General features: G+C 43.9%; 1 protein-coding gene across 1 annotated transcript in view; it reads left to right on the top strand.

Moving 5' to 3' along the window:
- syt7a (synaptotagmin VIIa) overlaps positions 1-18,511 on the top strand; it is a gene marked incomplete at its 5' end in the record, with an annotated part of 103,238 nt that overhangs the window by 74,744 nt on the left and 9,983 nt on the right. Inside the window, 4 exons of the mRNA XM_080438623.1 lie at positions 1,679-1,807; positions 12,342-12,444; positions 14,310-14,580; positions 15,607-15,776. Coding sequence (XP_080294749.1) covers positions 1,679-1,807; positions 12,342-12,444; positions 14,310-14,580; positions 15,607-15,776 — 673 coding nt within the window. The remainder of the gene's footprint in view (positions 1-1,678; positions 1,808-12,341; positions 12,445-14,309; positions 14,581-15,606; positions 15,777-18,511) is intronic.

An 18,511-nucleotide genomic window follows, 5' to 3' on the forward strand; every position in this document is an offset into this window, starting at 1 on the left:
GAATCTGCTAGAGATGACACCGATATCTGGCCTTGGGAACCATTTGACCAAATGAATCTCTCAGGGTATTGGTTTTAAGGCTTTTTGGCTCAAAGTCAATGTTTTATGTGGGCGTTGTCGCTATATGTCCCCTCACTATCTCTCATTGGACACTGTAGTGTTGGACAACGCTCTGAGTAAAGTGTTTTGCCAATATTCTTTGGATGTAAGTACCCATATTTAACTGCCGATAGTGAGAAGAGGGATCCAATAACCATAACACTTCCATTAACCATATGAGTGCCACTCCATTAGTTGTTAGGAGGTGTAGCAGGGAAGTTGATTCAACACAGTGTTATAGGGCAGCAAAAATAACTTTAATCTCTCTTGATGCTGTGCAAGAATGATGGAGTGAGGTAAGCTGAGTTGTGTTTTGCTATGCCCTCTGAGGCTGCATGCTCACAGTGGTGGTACAGTGTGAACGCAGTCAGGGGCTTACACTAAGGATGCAAGGATGCTGGGTGACAGGAATGGAAGGAATGATGAGGGAGGGAAAAGCTGGTTAACCCTAGGGATGTGCGGGTGGGGGGGGGGGGTGGAAAGGGATCTCACATGCAGAGATGAAAGGAGAGAGTGCGATTTGGGGAGTGAGAGAGCAATGACCCAGAAAACACTGACACACACGTCGCAGAGCACCTCGGGATACTGTGTGACACTCAAATAGAAACAATTAGTCCAGATCTCCTTAATGAGGTTTAATTAAATCTCAACACTGGAGAAGGAAGATAGCCATGTTAGATGGGAAAGGTGAGTCTAGAAGGTCTGGTGGGAAGGCAGGTGGCAGATATTAAATAACTGAATAAAGTACTCGGTGCGTGTGCGCGTGTGTGTGTGTGTGTGTGTGTGTGTGTGTGTGTGTGTGTGTGTGTGTGTGTGTGTGTGTGTGTGTGTGTGTGTGTGTGTGTGTGTGTGTGTGTGTGTGTGTGTGTGTGTGTGTGTGTGTGTGTGTGTGTGTGTGTGTGTGTGTGTGTGTGTGTGTGTGTGTTGTTGCATTGTCCTGCATATGCATAAGACATGCAGAGAGGCTCATGTGCAAGCTGTTATATATTATAGGGTGATATATAAATATCACCCTCATTAGCTGTCATTAACTAAAAAGCATCATTTACTTTAAAAATGGTGATTGTGTGACAAATTGTATGACAAATGTGCAGTGCACCTGTTGTCATCACAAACATATTACAGTCATTATGTTGTGATAGATTTGGCCTTTCAGACTTGGCTTGTTGCTTAATGTCCTTCCCTGGATCCTGGACTTACTATTGTGAAACTGTATGGTGGGGGGATTTTCTCTTCCTGACAATTTCCTCTCTTACGGCTTCTCTCGTTTTGATATTATATGATTTTTCAGATTTTCCTTCTCTCTCTGACTTAACGGCTGTCTGTATTTTTCAGTGTTTCTATCATTTGATTGCCGCTGCCACCTGATTGATGTCTGTATATGACCCATCTTCTCTTCTCTCTCCCTCGTACTATTGTCCGACTTCTCCCGGCGTCCCTTTATGTTCTATTTCTATCCCTTGTATCTGTCCTTTTCCTCTCTCTCTCTCTCTCTCTCTCTCTCTCTCTCTGTCTGTATCTCCTTGTCTATCTCTGTGTTTGTTTGTCTGTGATGTTTAATTTTTCCGCCGGGAGCCAGTGAAGGGAAGATGGTGGTGCTGTCTCTGGCCATTGGTTTGGCCGAGCAAGATGACTTTGCCAATATCCCCGACCTGCAGGAAACAGCGCAGGTCACGCCGGCCAATCAGGAGCCCCCTCCTGAGAAGAGGTACCAGACAAAGTATGAGAGTGCTCGGTGTGTGCATGTGTGTGGATGTGTGCATGTGTGTGCATGTGTGTGTGGTGGTGTGCCTGTGTGAGAGAAAGAAAGAACATGGGGGTACAAATGAATGGATGTGGAGTATCTGGATACAGGGTTAAAGGAGAGTACAGGTGTTTTCAGATAGTGGAATGTCGTCTTTTTTTTGTGCACTGAAGTACTGTACCACCAGACGCAGAGTTTGACATAAAACTCTCAAACCGAAATGACAGCCATAATTGGTGACCCTGTGACCAACGATAGCCATGATTATGCAGACAGAAAACCTAGACTAATACCTGTATTGCCAAAATTTGTAAAGAGATGAAGCAATTTGAGAGCTCGCTGTTAAGCCGTAATGAGCTCATAAATCACTGTGGTTAGATCCTCACCTGTCCTCATGGCACCACTCCAGGCCTATTGGCCATTTTTAGGAATAATGACTGACCAATCAAATGAAAAGGATTGTCTCACATTGTGGGCCCTTTATTTATTCGACTGTGCTAATTATCTCACGTTACTGCGATGGCATGCTCTCACCCCTCTTCCGCTATCATTGTCATTATTTGTTCGTCCCTCCTCCCCCGCTATCCACACATCTCCCGTCATTATCCGCTGTGTTGCCTTTGTATTTTCATGCCGCTATTGTTTCCATTACTCTCCCCTCCTGTGTTCTTGTGTCTTTTGTATCATTTTTTCCCCTGTCTCGCGCTCATTAGTTTCCTTCAATCGCACTGCTCAGCCATGAGAGTACCCTCTCTGTAGCTCCACCGAGGCCCCCCAGAGAGCCTCCTCATTATTCCACAGTATGTTATTCATTTTACATAAACATGCTGCTAAAAATAAAGCCCTCTCTTCCTCTTTTACTCACCGAAATATTTCCATTGATATATAGAGATAGATTAGGGCCATTTAAAGAATCTTTTTTGTTTTACAGGCAAAAGGGGAGAAAATGGATATGGTTGTGCGGCTCTCACGTGCAAACAAATAAGCGCTGCGGCTGCCCCTCTGAAAAACTAATAACGTAAACCTCAGTGTGGCTTTTTAACGTGGATGGAGGGCTTGATTATGTACTCCAGTGTTTGGGTACACAGAGCCATGGTAGAGTTGTGTATTAAGAGGTCCAGCCCTGGGCTGAGACGACACACTTGATTTCCCCCACAGTCCAATTAGGCCATTGCAACCCCACTTTGATTCTGTGACAAATTGGAACCCCTTTGGAGACACATTATATGAGACACACCTTATAAAAGGAAATGGTGGGGGGAGGGTCAGCAAATTCAGATTTACTTGTCACACCAATTATTTTTTCCACGCGGGAATATTTCATCAATTTGACGCATGATTTATAACTGGGGGCCCATTACAAATGCTTAGCGTCCTTATCTATTCCACACAGCCTCTGTTTATAACCTGCGCTGTGTGGTCTAAGGCTAAGCACATTGTGGGTTCAGTGGTGTGCCCAGCACACCGTGCACTGAGAAGCTTTGTGCGTAGACTCTCCTCTTTTCCCCCGGATACATGTCAAGTGTTACGTTTTAATCAAAGCAAGTCCCAAAAAAGGGTCAGTGGTATGTTCAGCACAAAGTCAATTGTCCTTCAGGAACTAGTTATAACCGCCGTCTTTTATCACAGGCATGAGCTGCTTTGAAGCAACAACATCTAAGATATTTGTCTTTCGGTTCATTTGCTTCCTCTTGGTCTCTTGCCCCTGAGCTCCGTTCTGACCTTTTTCAAAAGTCAACAAAACAATGTATAATTACAAAGAAGCCCTTGATCGCTCTTTGACTAAGAATGCTATTTTTGGGAAGCTTAAAAGCCATAGACCCATAACCGATGATGTAAATGTTGCTCAAAATGAGCATAAGAGAGACATAGAGCCATAGAGTCTATATACACAGGACTAGGCAATGCCCATCTGGGGCATGGCCGTGGTTCGGAAACATGTGCCCGTTTGGAGAGGGCCAGTTCTGGAGAACCGCTCATCTTATTGAGTTCACAGTCGACACTGCTCTTCCTCAAGTCCTAAGCTTTACACCCGTCAAGTGTGAAGTCGATTGGATGAACAGTTCTTGAAATATTCAAAGGACAGACACACACACACAGACAGATCGACAGACAGAGAGAGATTTGTGGAATTTATAGATAGGCATAGGATTTCGCTTTCCAGCATTTTGCTTAGTTTCCCCTCATAACCTTCTTAAACCTGATGTGAAGTCAAGAAATTATTCACAAATTGTGAATAATGGCTAGAAGGGCTGCACCTCCATGAACAGCAACTGGGCACATTGTGTTATTTTCTAGATTAACCTCAAGTCCTTTTAATTTCCCTCTACCAAAGCTGAATGACTAGCAGCTTGAGGCCATGCAAAGGTAGAACAAACAAGAGCTACGAAGTGGGCTAAAAAAAATGAAATTAAACTGTAATAAGGGATTTGAATGTCTCAGGACCTTTAGTGAACTTCCTGTCCGCAACCCAGCCTTCCTGAGTGGTAAACTAATTCCACAATACTTGCTTATTGTTTTGTTTGTTTCGCATCAAATTATAAAATTTAAATCTATAATTAATGGTTTAGCCACACTTTAATTGGATGCTAAATTTAGCGGCTCATATGAAAAGTGTAAGCCCTATGGTGTATTAGGGATGCAGGGTGTAAGCTGGCTGGGAATATATCATTCCCCATGGTGTTACTGCTGACTTCACAGATGTCTGGCCGTGATTTAATCAATCACATCCGCTGTGTATTGGCCATTGTAAACGAGGCTCTCACAACTGACTCCAGCTGGAGTCCAAGCCGTTCTCACAGCCCTCCACCACACCCCCATCCCTGTTCAGCCATATCGTCCATATTCACAACCTATGGGTTACTCCCACATCGATCACCTCCATACCTGTATCCCTCATGCCTTCGCGTAATAACGTACCTGTGACACAATGTATATAAAATACTATGAAGTAATAAAGTCAGGGTTCTCTCAGCTTGATGTTAGTAGGTGGCAGAAGTGACTGATGCTAGCATAAGAGTTGATGGCACTTGATCACCTTTGCTCATTTGTACTGGAGTTAATTTTCTTAGCTAGCAATGACGAGTAAAAAGCTATTCCTCACTGCTGTATTGTGGTGCCCTACATTTTGCTCAGGGTCTGGTGGTACACAGAAATATCCCTTCCCCCCGCACTACATTTAGACAAGGAACGTTGGTTCAGGAGAGGTTCCTTTTTTTTTTTACTGCTGCTACAAATGGCAACAGGGAGGGAAGACTTTGCTAAATGGCTCCTCATTTCCCCTTCAGTGGTTCATATTGCTTCATTATTGCTTAGACGTAATTGAAGGCAGGCCAAACAAACACAATTTTCCCATAACGCCGACACTGGTGAGCAAACAGCCCCTGAGAGGATGAAGCGGTGCCATGGATCATCGTCATGCTCTGGTGTTGACCTTGTGAGGGCAGTCGCCAGTTTTAAAGGTCAATTGGAGGGGCCATTTGGTAAATGTTCACTTCCTGGAGAGAAGACAGAACAGTCAGGGTCAGATGGCTTCAGAATTGATGTTCCTCAAAAGCTTTGTTCAGACTGCAGTTAAATCCGATTTCTTTCTTAAATCTGATCTTGTGGACTGACTGTTCACGCTGTCATTTGCAAGAGATCGGATCGGATTTGAGTATTCAGACATCATCAACCTATCTGCATTGGTTGGTGTGGTAACGCTGTAATACAGTTGTGAGTAATGCTCTGTTGTATGACGGTGGATCTCAATAGCAGTCACATCTCAATGTGTTGCGAATCAGATTTCACATTGGTTGTGTGGTTTTAAATCCGATTCAAATCTGATTTCTAAAAGTGTCTCAATCTGGACACTCGGACACTGAAATGGGATTTGCCTGCTGTCTGAACAAAGCCAAAGAAATGCAGAGACTTTGACCCAGAGACAATACTGTCACCTGGGGGGACGGCGTGTGTTGTGATAGAAAAGCTGCCTTTGATTGCTGGCAGTTACCATGTGTTCTTGTTGCTTTGACTCTGGCTGCACACATAATGGGTTGTTTACATGCCAGGCAGCCATAGGTTGTGGATCTGGGATGGGAAAGCTTAATTAGTGTGCTAGAGTGACTTGTTAATGCCTCAGTGGCTCTGAGTTATAGCATTGTGTTGTGACTGAATGAACATATATGCTGCTCCTTGCCATTGCTATAAAGGGAATCCACAATCCCAGAGAGATTTCCATCTCGACATCTTTGTCTCTCAGAGCGGCAAACACATGGCCCAATCAGCAGGGAGGTTTTAGACGAGGAAGGCGGAATACATCCTCATGGTTCGTTTACAGTCAATCCACTTGCCTGAGGTCCTTCTATTATTCATCCAAGTTGCATAAGCCAGCGGTGTAGCTACTTGTTTCAGGATTTATCAGATTCGCACACAAATTGATTTGTCTCTGTCTTGAAAATGTTATGTTCCCATTGGGATTTATTTGCTGTTTGTTAATTGTCGAGAAAGCCTCTTCATAAGTTATGAGATTATTAGATTGAGTCGCCCTGATGGGAAAGACGAGGCAAGGAAAGTCAAGTATATGACTGATGACTTTCTGCAGTAAATCAATGTAAACATGTTTACATCTCATTGCATAGCTCAATGAACCTGCCGGCCATGATCAAGTCATAGCGAGATGGCTTCATGATGTATAGGATGGAGGAGGGGCTATTATGGGGATATTACATAACATTACGCCACAATGACATTAGATGACAGAGGTTAGTTGCAGAGGTGCAAGCATTACAGAGCACATATGCTACTTTCTACCGTTGGAGGTAGTGGAGATAAACAGTGCCGTGCTTTGTTGAATTCTCACTCACTTTCCTTTTGTATATGTTGTTCCACTAGTACTCTCCGTGGATGCACCGCTTGTGCATGTAATCATGTACAGTGATTATGTGTGCTCTGCTAGTCGGACATAGTGCTCCTCCCGCAACATGGGGTTTTGCAGGCCTGATTAATCAGCCAGTGTCCCTGTGGGGGACTACAGTTAATTCTGTCCTGGGGTCTGCACACCCCCCGGCCACCACGCTCATCCGCACATCACAGGGGAACTAGGGGATGCATTTACAGTATGCACAGACTAGAGGGAATGGAGATAGCAATGGAGATATCACTAAGTAAGGCGGAAAGGGAAATCACGAAGCGAGGGGGGAAGGGTTCAGTATGTGGAGTGGGGTTGGAGCGGTACGCTCATCCACTCATCCATCCATGTGTAAGAGCGAAGGTTCAGAGGTCATCTTTGTGTTCCTGCTGTACAGTATAGGGAGAGATGTGGAAAAGCACATCCATGTGTTAAGTGGTCGAGAGGGCCAAAACAGACACTCTGTTGAGTAGGTTTCATGCTAGTACACATGTTCATACGTCCAAGTAGGATGGACAGCAGTTGGGGGAGTGCAGGCTATTAACAATGCTGACCAGAGACCTGCGTATGCTGCCAGAGAACAGGTGGAACATCTGCAGCCGCCTCCGCCTTGCGGGCACAACAGCCACGAGTTTAATCGCTATTCAAATGTTGGGTGGATTCGCGTTGTCAGGTTTAATGGACTTTAAAAATGTTTTGATGACTTTAGGTTGGCAGAGCTCTCCGGAACGGGGGATGATTTATTCTAATTGATCCCTCAGATTGGGGATGGGAAATTGGGAGCCACTAAAAGAGATGGGGTCTCTGATTGATATAGCTTCACGTTCACCTTGGATTGAGATCATAGTACCTTTGCTATGCATTCTGTATGTCCTTGAGGTAGGCACAGGCCATCTGCCAGTTAGCAACACTAGTAGTTTGAATGGCACTTCTATTGGAGAGTTTTGCTCTTGCAAGATTGTAACAATGTTTTAGAGTCCTTGCCAACATAACACTGCTGCTGGCTTCACTGCAGAGATAAAACGTATATACCGGTGCTGTAGATCTGAAGAGCAAATTTGGCACCTGTCAAATTTCCAGCCTGGGTCCAGTAAATTAAACACAAATCCAGTAAGCAGCATTTAGCACCTCCCTTCTGGTGGTATTTCAGTAAACTATGCTATTTTGGACCCATTTCCAGTGCCAAGTGCACAAAGTAATTAGTTATCAGTGAACATGGCATCCGATTACAGTTTGAGATGTCAAGGACCAAAAACACTGGCTTGCTATTGTGTTGCATGCACATGTGCTGCACGTGGTGGCAGTGTTATGTAAGCAGCGCACTGCTGGAATACTACGCTTTCTCACTGTGTAGGCATATGATCCTCTGCAGTCTGCTATATGGACCCTAAAGAATGATTTGAGGAGGTCTATGATTATAAATGGGAGCATATGCATTCAAATATCAGTTCATGGAGCTGGACGAGCGTGCTTGTGTGAGTGTGATATGTTTGCAGAGAGTTTGGGGGGCTGGGGGGGGTGTCTGAAAGAGGGGTTGGGCTGGGTTGGGGTTTGGGGTTTGGATGGATTCTTTTTTCTCGCGTCTCTCTCCAGCCTAGAAGTGGAGTGTCTTTACCCTTCCCCTTCCCCCCTCTTCGAGCTGCTGGCCCTCGGTCAGGTAACAACAACCAAAAAACAGGATAGTATCACAGGACGGTGAAACCCAAAGTGGCCCTGCCTGCCTCCTGTATTGTCTGTTCATGTGAATGTATGTGTCTCTGCGAGGCTATCACCCGTACCTGTCATATATCCTACCTTCTTTGTTTTTATTTGTCTGTGTGTTTTGACTGCTGCCCTCCCCGACAACCCCACCCCACCCCTACCCCACCCCAAGCCCCATATTTCTCCTTCCTCTTGTCACGTGTACCCCCCCCCCTACACACACATACACACACACACACACACACACCTCTGAACCCCTGTTCATATGGTCTATGTTTCTAGAGCCGTTGCTATGCCAACAGCCCACTTTCCATGCTGGAGCAGTAGGAGAATTTTTCAATGACAACTTTTAGTCCACTCTGCCTCCCACTGGTTACTGTAGACAACTGCAGGCTACGTACCAGCAGAAGGTTCATACCAACCTTCAATCAAACACAGCATTAGCACAATTCAACAGTATGGGGCCGTGTACTATCATTACTATTATATCTGTTTTTTGGGCGGTGAAACCGCCCCTATAAGTGAGATTTGGAAAAATGTACATTTTCCTGCGCTGTGATCTGGGCCCAGGAAATTAGTAGAATTATCCTGCGCTGTGATTGGCCAATCACAGTCTATTCAGGACTCTGATTGGCCAGTGTCACATGACACATGTGCATAGCCCTATATAAGAAAGCATAACTTGAAAAAAACCAAAAATTTGTTTTTTTCAAGTTATGGTTTCGCCCATCATAAAGAGTGTTTCAATAAATGTATTTATCTTTTGTACATGATTGGTTGACTCCATTCAGTATTGTGATTAGCTAGCAAGACACCGCCCACTTCACACAGGGTGTGATTTTTTATAATTTATTGCATTTAGAAAATACCTAGAGATTAATTTGGGAACTCACCCACTTCACTGTTTTGATTGATTCGTTCCACTTTTTCCCAAAATATTCCTCTTGTCCTTAGTAGCACTGGGGTAGCACTGCAAAGAGCAAGGCTAGTAAGAAAGGGCCACTGCCCTCCCCTGCCCCACCAACCTCCACCCCTTGCCCCCGCCACCCCTTACCCTGGATGTTACGTGCCAGCTCTTACCTGAGAATGCGCAGAAACCCCCGAATGAAGCATGAAGGAATGAATGAATAATTGAAGACCATTGCTGCCCGTCGATGGCGGTGGTGGAGGAGGAGGGAGGAGGTGCCTTTATGGAGTCCAGGGCCCCTGAGACGCTTCTCTGTGCTTTAAAGATGTTGTATTGAGCTCAGCCCTAAGGCTGTGAGGTCATTGTTTATGCCTGGCCTTTACCTACCTCCACTCTCCAGTCTCTCTCTCTGCCGGCAGTTTGGCGTGGGGATCAAACAACCAGCAACCCCCCCCCCTCACTGCAATTACCTCCCATGGAAACTAATACGACTAACACCAATCAATGAAAACTCCATTCCCTTCCGAAAAGAAAAAAAAACCCAACCCGGATAAAATGGTTAACATCCCTCCTCCCCCGCTCCAGTTTTTCCTTTTCCTTCCTTGGTCTGAGTGCTCGTCTGTTTGTTTCGCCTGTCTCGCTTTTTGCTTGCTTGTCTATTTGTCAGTGTATATTTATATACTTTCCTCCCTGATTCTGTCTGTGTCTTCTAGAAAGAAAAAAAAATAAGCAAACAACAAAACAACAGGACACATTAAACAATATTCTTTGTCATGCTAAATTTCAGCCTAGAGACCACAAAATAGATATACGGCCCGATAACAACCTAATGCAGAAAACGGTGGCCAGACAGACAGATTTTTATGTCGGCTCCTCATTGTTTTTGCCTGTCCAGGCATTGCTGTTCACTCACACGAGTGACACCTACTTGCATATGTGATATATGCACATGTAGCCAATGCCAGATAATGTGCTTTGGCCCTTGTCCTATCCAAATCCACACTTTTAGAGTGTTGACAAACAGACAAAAACACCAGGAAGGAAGATGAACTTAACATTTATTACATCACGACTAACAACGCCATCTTTTGTAACACTCTAAAAGTGTCAGTACACTCTTTTTTATTATTACTTTTTGTTTAGTTTTTACGATTCCTCCCTCCCTTCTGTTTAAAAATGAAGTTATATTTTTGTATGGTATATCTAAACCTTTTGTCTCTTTGTCTCTCTTTCTCATAAAATATGTCATCTATCTTTTTCTTCGCTCCTAAAGAACGGTGGTTCTTGTTTCTCTTTTTCTGGGATGATTAATGTACTGTATTATTATTTTTTTGTTCTTCTCTTTTCGGCATAAGTTTACCCTTTTGTCTCCTGTTTGAGATATCATGTGTGCATACTTTATTTTCTTTTCTATTCATGATACTTATCGGACTGAACAAACTAAGCCTCTTTTTCAGGCTCTTCTTCCTTACTTCCTTACTTCCTTACTTCCTTCCTTCATTCTTTCCTCTCTTCCTTCCCTCCCTCTCACTTTTTTCTTGCAGCTGTGTTTTTCTCTCTGATGTGCTGTTGTTTGTTAAGATGTCACTCTCTTGTTTGGTTTTCGGTTCTGTAACCTCGCTGTTCATGCTATTAATATATATTCTGGTACAGATAAATGTTTTAACTCCAGCTTGCTACTTTTTCTCTCTTTGTCTCTCTACAGTCCTTATCATTATTTGTCTGTGTGTGTGCGTGCCTGTGTGTACCTGTGTGCGTGCGTGCGTGCGTGTGTGTGTGTGCCTCTCTCTGTAAATTGAGCATCCTCTCTCTCAGTGTCTGTGTACATTTCCGTTCTTTTCATTATCTTCCTGGAGTCATTCCTCCTGTTCTCGATGTTTACTGTTCATTTTGTCGGTTTTGTTGCCTGACAATGCCTCTCGATGTGCCTTGACCAGTCTTTTATGGAGCATTCTTTGTCCACTTGTACTCTATAGCTGTCTTTCTTTCTATTCTATTTCCTCTATTTCCTTACGCCTCATCATTCTCTCTTAATGTGATTATTTAGGTTTTTTTATTTTTTTCATTTTAACTTTGTGAATTTTTTTATGATATACTGTATGAACATCAAGATTTTCTCTCTAAACATTTGCGCCATTTATTATTATTACTGTATAATAATAATTATAATTATTTTTATTTTGTAACAATCCTTTTGCAAAGGCACTTAATTTAACATCTATTAACAATTGTTGCCTATAAGTGCCAGCTTCACCATGGGAGATGTTCCGCTCTCTTATGTCCCTTTCCTATTCTTGTGTTGCTTGTTTAATAACACACTGACACAGACACACCTTACAGAATGTACAATGTCTGCCACGTTTCGCCCTTCTTTTTCAATGTCTTGTCCCTGTCCGTGTTGCAGTATATGTCTGTCTTACTGTATACAACAGTATGTTACTATACATGTCATTATATCTGTGTGTCTCGTTTGTGTGTCCACAGGGAATTAGGGGCTCATTCACTGAATAGTAGGTTGACGTCATTTGCCCATTTGTGTTGACCTATAGGAGAGCCGAGCTCTATTATAATCTATAGTGATTCACAGTTTCAAATGATCTTCACTGGCTTGTGGGAGACATAGTTACTCCCTTATTTGGGACAGTTCTGGCCATAGTGAACATACATACATTGCGGTGTCCAAATAGCATCAAACAGGACTCACATCAAATATCCTTACTCGGGGGGCCAGCTTTTAATCAGTGGAGGACTTGGCAGCTCCTATTGCTTTGTTCATTATATTATATACAATAAGTGCTGTCCATGCTGAAATGAGAACTGCGTCTAATGCCAACTGGGTCTAAATCAGTCATTTCTGATAGGTAGTCTCAAGTGCCACAAGAAGTGGAGGTTGGACTCGTTTTACACTTCAGATGTGCCCTTGCTCTCTCTCTCTCTTCCTGGAGAGGAGTGAGACTCTGGTTTTCTATATTGGATCAACTAACTCTCTCTGTTACTTGCAGGGGCAATAAGCCAGTTAACAGCCCTAAGGGCCACCCCCCTGATGCCGATGGCCGCTCCTCCGTCACAGACCTGGCCAACTCTCTCACCGGAGACATGGTGATGGTAAGACGCCTCTGAACAAGCCATCATCACCACCACTCCTCCACCACACACCTCTATATCTGTTGATCAGTGCCTTTCATTCATCCTGCCCCCACCCTCGGCTGTGCGAGGTGACCGTCCATCACCAAGGTGGGCTGGTCGGTTGCTGAGTCACTCCTGCCTGCGGAGGCCATATTGATTCTGAAGCTGTACAGGTGCATACAGTCACGGCGGACAGTGACACAGGCAGGCTTACGACAGCAACCAAGCGAGACCAGCCTACTCAAGGTGACTCACGCGTTGTTTGATTCGGGGTAGAATGCGACTGTGGTTATTTCACAGCGGCTCTGTCAGACAGGAATAAAAGCCCTGTCAAACAAGTGCCTCATTATAGGGCTTTTTTGTGTGTGAAATTTCAGCCAGTCAACCAAACAATGCTTTAACTTTTGTCACTGAAAACTTATATTTTTTTCTTACGCTCTTGAGAGTGTTGCAACACATGCACGCAAGCTGGCCCTTAAACAGGCCTATTCAAAGAGTCATTAGAGTTAGAGTCTCATTAGAGGCAGATTTGGGGTATGGTACCAGCTTCTCCGTTCACTAAGTGGCCTTATGGCCCTGCTGCTCTGTGTGTTATCTCACTCCCTACGCAACAGCCCGTCCCCATCTGTGCCACCCTTACAGAGAAAGAAAATGACAGAGGAGACACAGGAAGGGGAGGGGGCTCACAGACAGAATTAGAGTGAAGGGTGCTTCTCAGCCCATCTCTCCACACAGTAAAATCCCGTTCATCTTAGCACAATTTGAACCATAAAGGACCAACTTGTGAACTCTTAAAGAGGGTGTAAGTGATTTTTTTTTTTTTTTTACAAGTGTTATAAAGCTCTACATTCCCATAGTAATCATTGCTGTTGACTAGAGTGATTGTTCAGTAACAGGAGCCTCCCCATCTCTCCAGCTTATTAGTAAACGAATGAAAATTCTTTTTCAGGTTTGGAATTGGGATACCAATTTCATCCAGTCAGGAGAGAGAACGCATACAGGATAGTGATTAATCAAACAAACACTACAAATGATTAATGCGTTTTCACTCCTGATTGGATGAAACTTGGTGATGACCCACCTGAAAATGTATTTTCTGTTTGTTAAAGAGCTGGAGAGACGGCGAGACCCCTATCAAAACATGGAGTTTTATCTTTTAACTAAAACATTTTGTTTCAACCAAATAATATAACTTTTACAGCACCTTTAAATGAACACTGAGGATTTTACTGTGCATGCCTCTTTTTACCCCCTACATTCTCTCACTATGCGTATATACGGTATAAACCTTATATACTGTACAGTACATCCTTCTCTCTCTCTCTCTCTCTCTCCATCTCTCCTCTGTCACTATCTCTCTTTGCCTTTCTCTGTCTCTGGGTCTGTCCGTTGCCCTCCATCAGATAGCATGCCTTTCCAGGGCACAGTGGTGATAAAGCAGCCAGAGAGTGGCTGACAGAGAGGCAGGGAGAAAGGCTTGTCTGAAGCTCCCCCTATCTCCAATCTGAGTGCCTCCTGCCTCTTAAGAACATTAGTGAGGAAATTAAACTCTCTGAGTCTGCTTAATGTCAGGCTCAACGCTCTCCCTCTCTCTTTCTCCCTCTCTCTCTCACACATACTCTCTCTCTCTCTCTCTCTCTCTGAGCTAATTTATGTATGCCTTCATAAAAATGATGCTCCCTCACAGCTTTGCATCAATCATAAGACGTGTGTCTGTGTGTGCAAGTGCATGCTTCCTTATGTGTGTGTGCGTGTGAGTGTGTAAGTCAGTGTGAGACGTGAGTGTGGATACTACTCATACAGAACTTGACCCCATTAGCTGATCCCTGTGCCCCCTCCCCAAGCTGTCTCCGGGATCAGAGGATGACGATGGCGAAGGCGGACCCGTCAGTGAGAAGCTGGGCCGCATCCAGTTCAGCATCGGCTACAGCTTCCAGGATTCCACCCTCACCGTCAAGGTCCTCAAGGGACAGGAACTCCCTGCCAAGGACTTCTCCGGCACCTCGGACCCCTTCGTCAAGCTCTACTTGTTGCCCGACAAGAAGCACAAGCTGGAGACCAAGGTCAAGAGGAAGAACCTCAACCCACACTGGAACGAGACCTTCCTGTTTGAGGGTCAGTCAGTGGTGTTTTCCAAATCGGAGCTATTCGATGAAGCAATGTAGAAAATGTGGAATTAATGGAAGAATGGTGGACTGATGAATGAGTAAGGCTGAATAAAGACGCACCATATTGGGTTTTTCTCTGCCCCAGTATTTCTTACTCTCTTAGTGCCCTATCTTGCACCCTTTGCAAAGTGGCGCAAAAATGCGGCCTAAGTCATAGCTAGTTTCCAACCGACGCCGTCGTCATTTTTTTTACATTGTGTAATTACCATGGCTGTGTTGGTCTAAAAAAAATAGGTGTGGTTTGGCACATTGTTACTTTATCTTGCCTGAGAAAAGTCAGAAAGCAATTGCATTTTAGACCAGGTCTAAAATCTAGTGCAGTCCTCCAGCACTTTATTTTCATGCTATTCAAAAAGCACATTTGATAGTAGATTTAACTATCCTATATGTCAAACAGATTCTCAACGCGCGCACACTGCTTGCAATCAAAATCCAATCCATCCAATTTCAACACATGATGTTAGATAACATTGCTGAGAGACTCAGCATTGACGTTAAAAACATGTATTAATTAACTAATCACATTATTAGTGCTGCTCCTGTAGATGGTTGCATGCTTATACTTTGTGCACGAGCAGATATGTTTCCTCAGCAGAAAATCGCTCACTTCTCCACCAACTCGATGAATCCATCATTTAAATAACCATGCGCCATGGTACAGGGGCACATGATAGCTCTTAAATGGAATAGGAGATGACACTCTGATTGGTATAATTGATGTTATGCCCAAAACACACCTGTGACTAATTCAGAGATTAAATACAACTGCTTTGCGCCTTACTTAGCGTCCAGATAGCATGATGTTTAACTTACACTGGACACACCCCCAATGCATTTGTGCCTTAATTGTGTTTTAGACCATGCTCCACCTTGCACCATAACTAAATAGGGCCGTTAGTGTCTCTCAATGGCTAACTTAAGCTGTTACATTTCCCTCTCTGTTGACCGTACATCTCTGTTCATCTCGCCTCAGGGTTCCCATATGAGAAGGTGAGGGAACGCACTCTCTACCTTCAGGTGCTGGACTATGACCGCTTCAGCAGGAACGACCCCATCGGAGAGGTGTCCATCCCCCTCAACAAGGTGGAGCTGGGACAGATAAAGACGTTCTGGAAGGAGCTGAAGCCCTGCTTGGATGGCGCTGTAAGGCAGTGGGGAGAGGGCAGGGGCACCGAGAGGTGTGGTGGTTTTGTGGGTGTGATGTGAGACAGACGTACAGTAGGGGCTATATATACACTGTATATACGTGTGTGTGTGTGTGTGTATGTATGTGTATATACTGTATATGTGCCTATATACTGTATACACACACACACATACACACACACAGGGTGTAGAGAGAGGGGATGACAAGCAGTGGGTCACTCACAAGCCATTTTTTTAAATTAAAGAAATGATGAAGGGTTGCCTGGTGTCTCAGCCAGTTAGTGCAGGACCTGGGTTCAAGTATGACATCTGTCTTGTCTCGCATGTCTCTCCCATTGAGTTATTATAAAACCTTGGAAATCCCCGCTCATTCATTTCAAGGAAGTTCGGCCAGTGTGCGGCCAGCACATACTGTACTCCCTTTTTCCTGCTTCTTCTGTGTTTGGGTGCTCTAGTTTGATGACATTGTGGGCCCATTCGCATATAGTGTCCAAGTAATGCACAGTAACGTTGTTTATGTGTCTGCATCACAAACTACCTCGTTGCACAAGCCTGTAAGTCAAGCCCATTGGTCGAAACCCTTTTTGCTCGTTCATGTAGTGGGCCCCAGCTGTGGTCACATTACAGTACCAGAGTCGGCCACCAAGGGATAGCCGCTTCATTTATCCCATTAACACATTGACCGCCGGGCCCGTAGTTCTACGGGCCGTTAAATCCAACGGTTAAGCGCCGATCCCGTAGCCTACGGGCTGTGGTGCTTTTTCCTTTTTTTCGATTTTTTTTTTTTTTTTCAATTTTCTAGGGGGACCATTTTCAGTGTAACACCACCCGAAGTCAACCGGAAGTGCGATCCCGTTTTTTGTTTCCCGTCTGCCTCCATTCTAAGTCGTACACAAAAAGCCCTGTAAAAGCCCCTGTAAACATGTAGTTTTTCATCCTCGCATTTCCCATGTTAACATAAACGGTCAGAACTCAAACATGGCGGCTCCGTTTGACACGTGGTTTGGACTGGTACACGCAGGGAGATGTCGCCGATGTAAACAGACCGTGTACGGCTCAATCTTAAGGATTTTAACAAGATCTATGGCGACGTGAAAAAAACAAAAAACAACAATAAAACGTTGGCACTGGTGAGTACATTATGAGATTAACCTCTGGCGGTCAATGTGTTAAAGGGACTACACCATGAATTTGAACTTTTTCTTATTTTTTGTGTGTTTTTGGTCTCCCCTACCTCTCTTCTATCCCCAAAAATACCCCAGTTTGAACACTCAGGCTTTCACAGCAAATCTGGGGTTTTCTGTAAATTGGTCTCAAAACAGGCCAAACTGATTTTCACCCTGACGTGACGTGACGTGACGTGACCTCCTGTTTTTCAGTTCCAACCAAAAAAAAACATTTATTTTTGTATTTTTATTTATTTTTTCTTATAATTTTTTTTTACTTTTTCCACACAGAACCAGGAGATAACATGCATACAAACTGGCTCAATAGCGCCCCGTGCCAAACAGGATAATGTGGTATTGCAGGTGAAAGTGCTTTATAAGCCAGAGAGAAGTTAATTGGAATGAGTATATCTGAGGCTTGATTTAGGCTCAAACCTTTTGAAAAATGTTTGAGGGACATAAACAATATGATATTAAATATATATATATTTTTTTAATTCATGGTGTAGATCCTTTAAGACCTGAGGCCGATTCCACAAATGCAATCAGTAGTTCTCAAACGTTTTCGTGTCAAGGACCCCCAAAATGATATGTATTTGGCCCCCGGACCCCCCGATCCGAAAATGCTTTGTGCCAGGGAGACTCCCAGAAGAGAAGATTTGTGTAAAAAAAAAAAAGCACAATTATTTAAAAAAAATAGATTTGTTCAAAAATATCTATTTTTGAGAACCTCTGTTCTAAACCACTGTTCTAAATCCTAAAACTTATGTTGCTTTATAGCAAAAATCTAAAATGACACAGATGCTTTAATTTCCCGGTTTTAATGGGTAATAATAATAATAATAGATTATTTTTGATTGATTCATCGATAGACTGTTTGAGCCTCATCAGTGTCCAGTTAGTCAGAGATGTTGAGCTGTATAGGCTGTGAGTTAATTGAGGATCAGACGGCCATTAGACCCCCTGTGTTTGTTTACAAGGGGTTAGAAGAGAAAATGGCAGCTGTGTTGTAAGATTATACAATGAGCCACTGAGTAATCTGTACTTTGATATGCCCTGATGAAATGCCTCTAGTAGACTGCGTGACTCATACTCCTCGCGTGTGTGTGTGTGTGTGTGTGTGTGTGTGTTAGTGTTGTCAAAAATATCGATATATCGATAAATATCGATAATTATAAAATAAAAACGGTTCAATATGAATTCCCCGTGGTATCGATCTATCGATACTCCGTTTGTTATAACGATACTCCGTTTGTACCTCTGCCGTTGGTGAAGAAAACACTTGCGCAACAGCGCCAGCCGGGGCCAGTAGTACACGCACACACACACACACACACACGGCGCAGCCTGACTGGAACGCAATGCATGCAGGCTGCAGCCCCTCCCCTCTCCACTCTGTCTCTCTAGCCATGTGAGTGTGCTACTGCTGCTGAGCTGCTCTGGTGCGAGTATAAAGTTAATGGTGTACGAGTCGCTTTTCTATTCTTAAAATGGCATGTGCAGATGCAGATGCAGGACCTTCGCTGCCCGTTTTAATTGACAAAAAGAACGCCAGAAGTGTAGTTT

Source organism: Gymnoscopelus braueri (genome assembly GCF_963280865.1).
Source record: "Gymnoscopelus braueri genome assembly, chromosome: 9".
Taxonomy (NCBI): Eukaryota; Metazoa; Chordata; class Actinopteri; order Myctophiformes; family Myctophidae; genus Gymnoscopelus; species Gymnoscopelus braueri.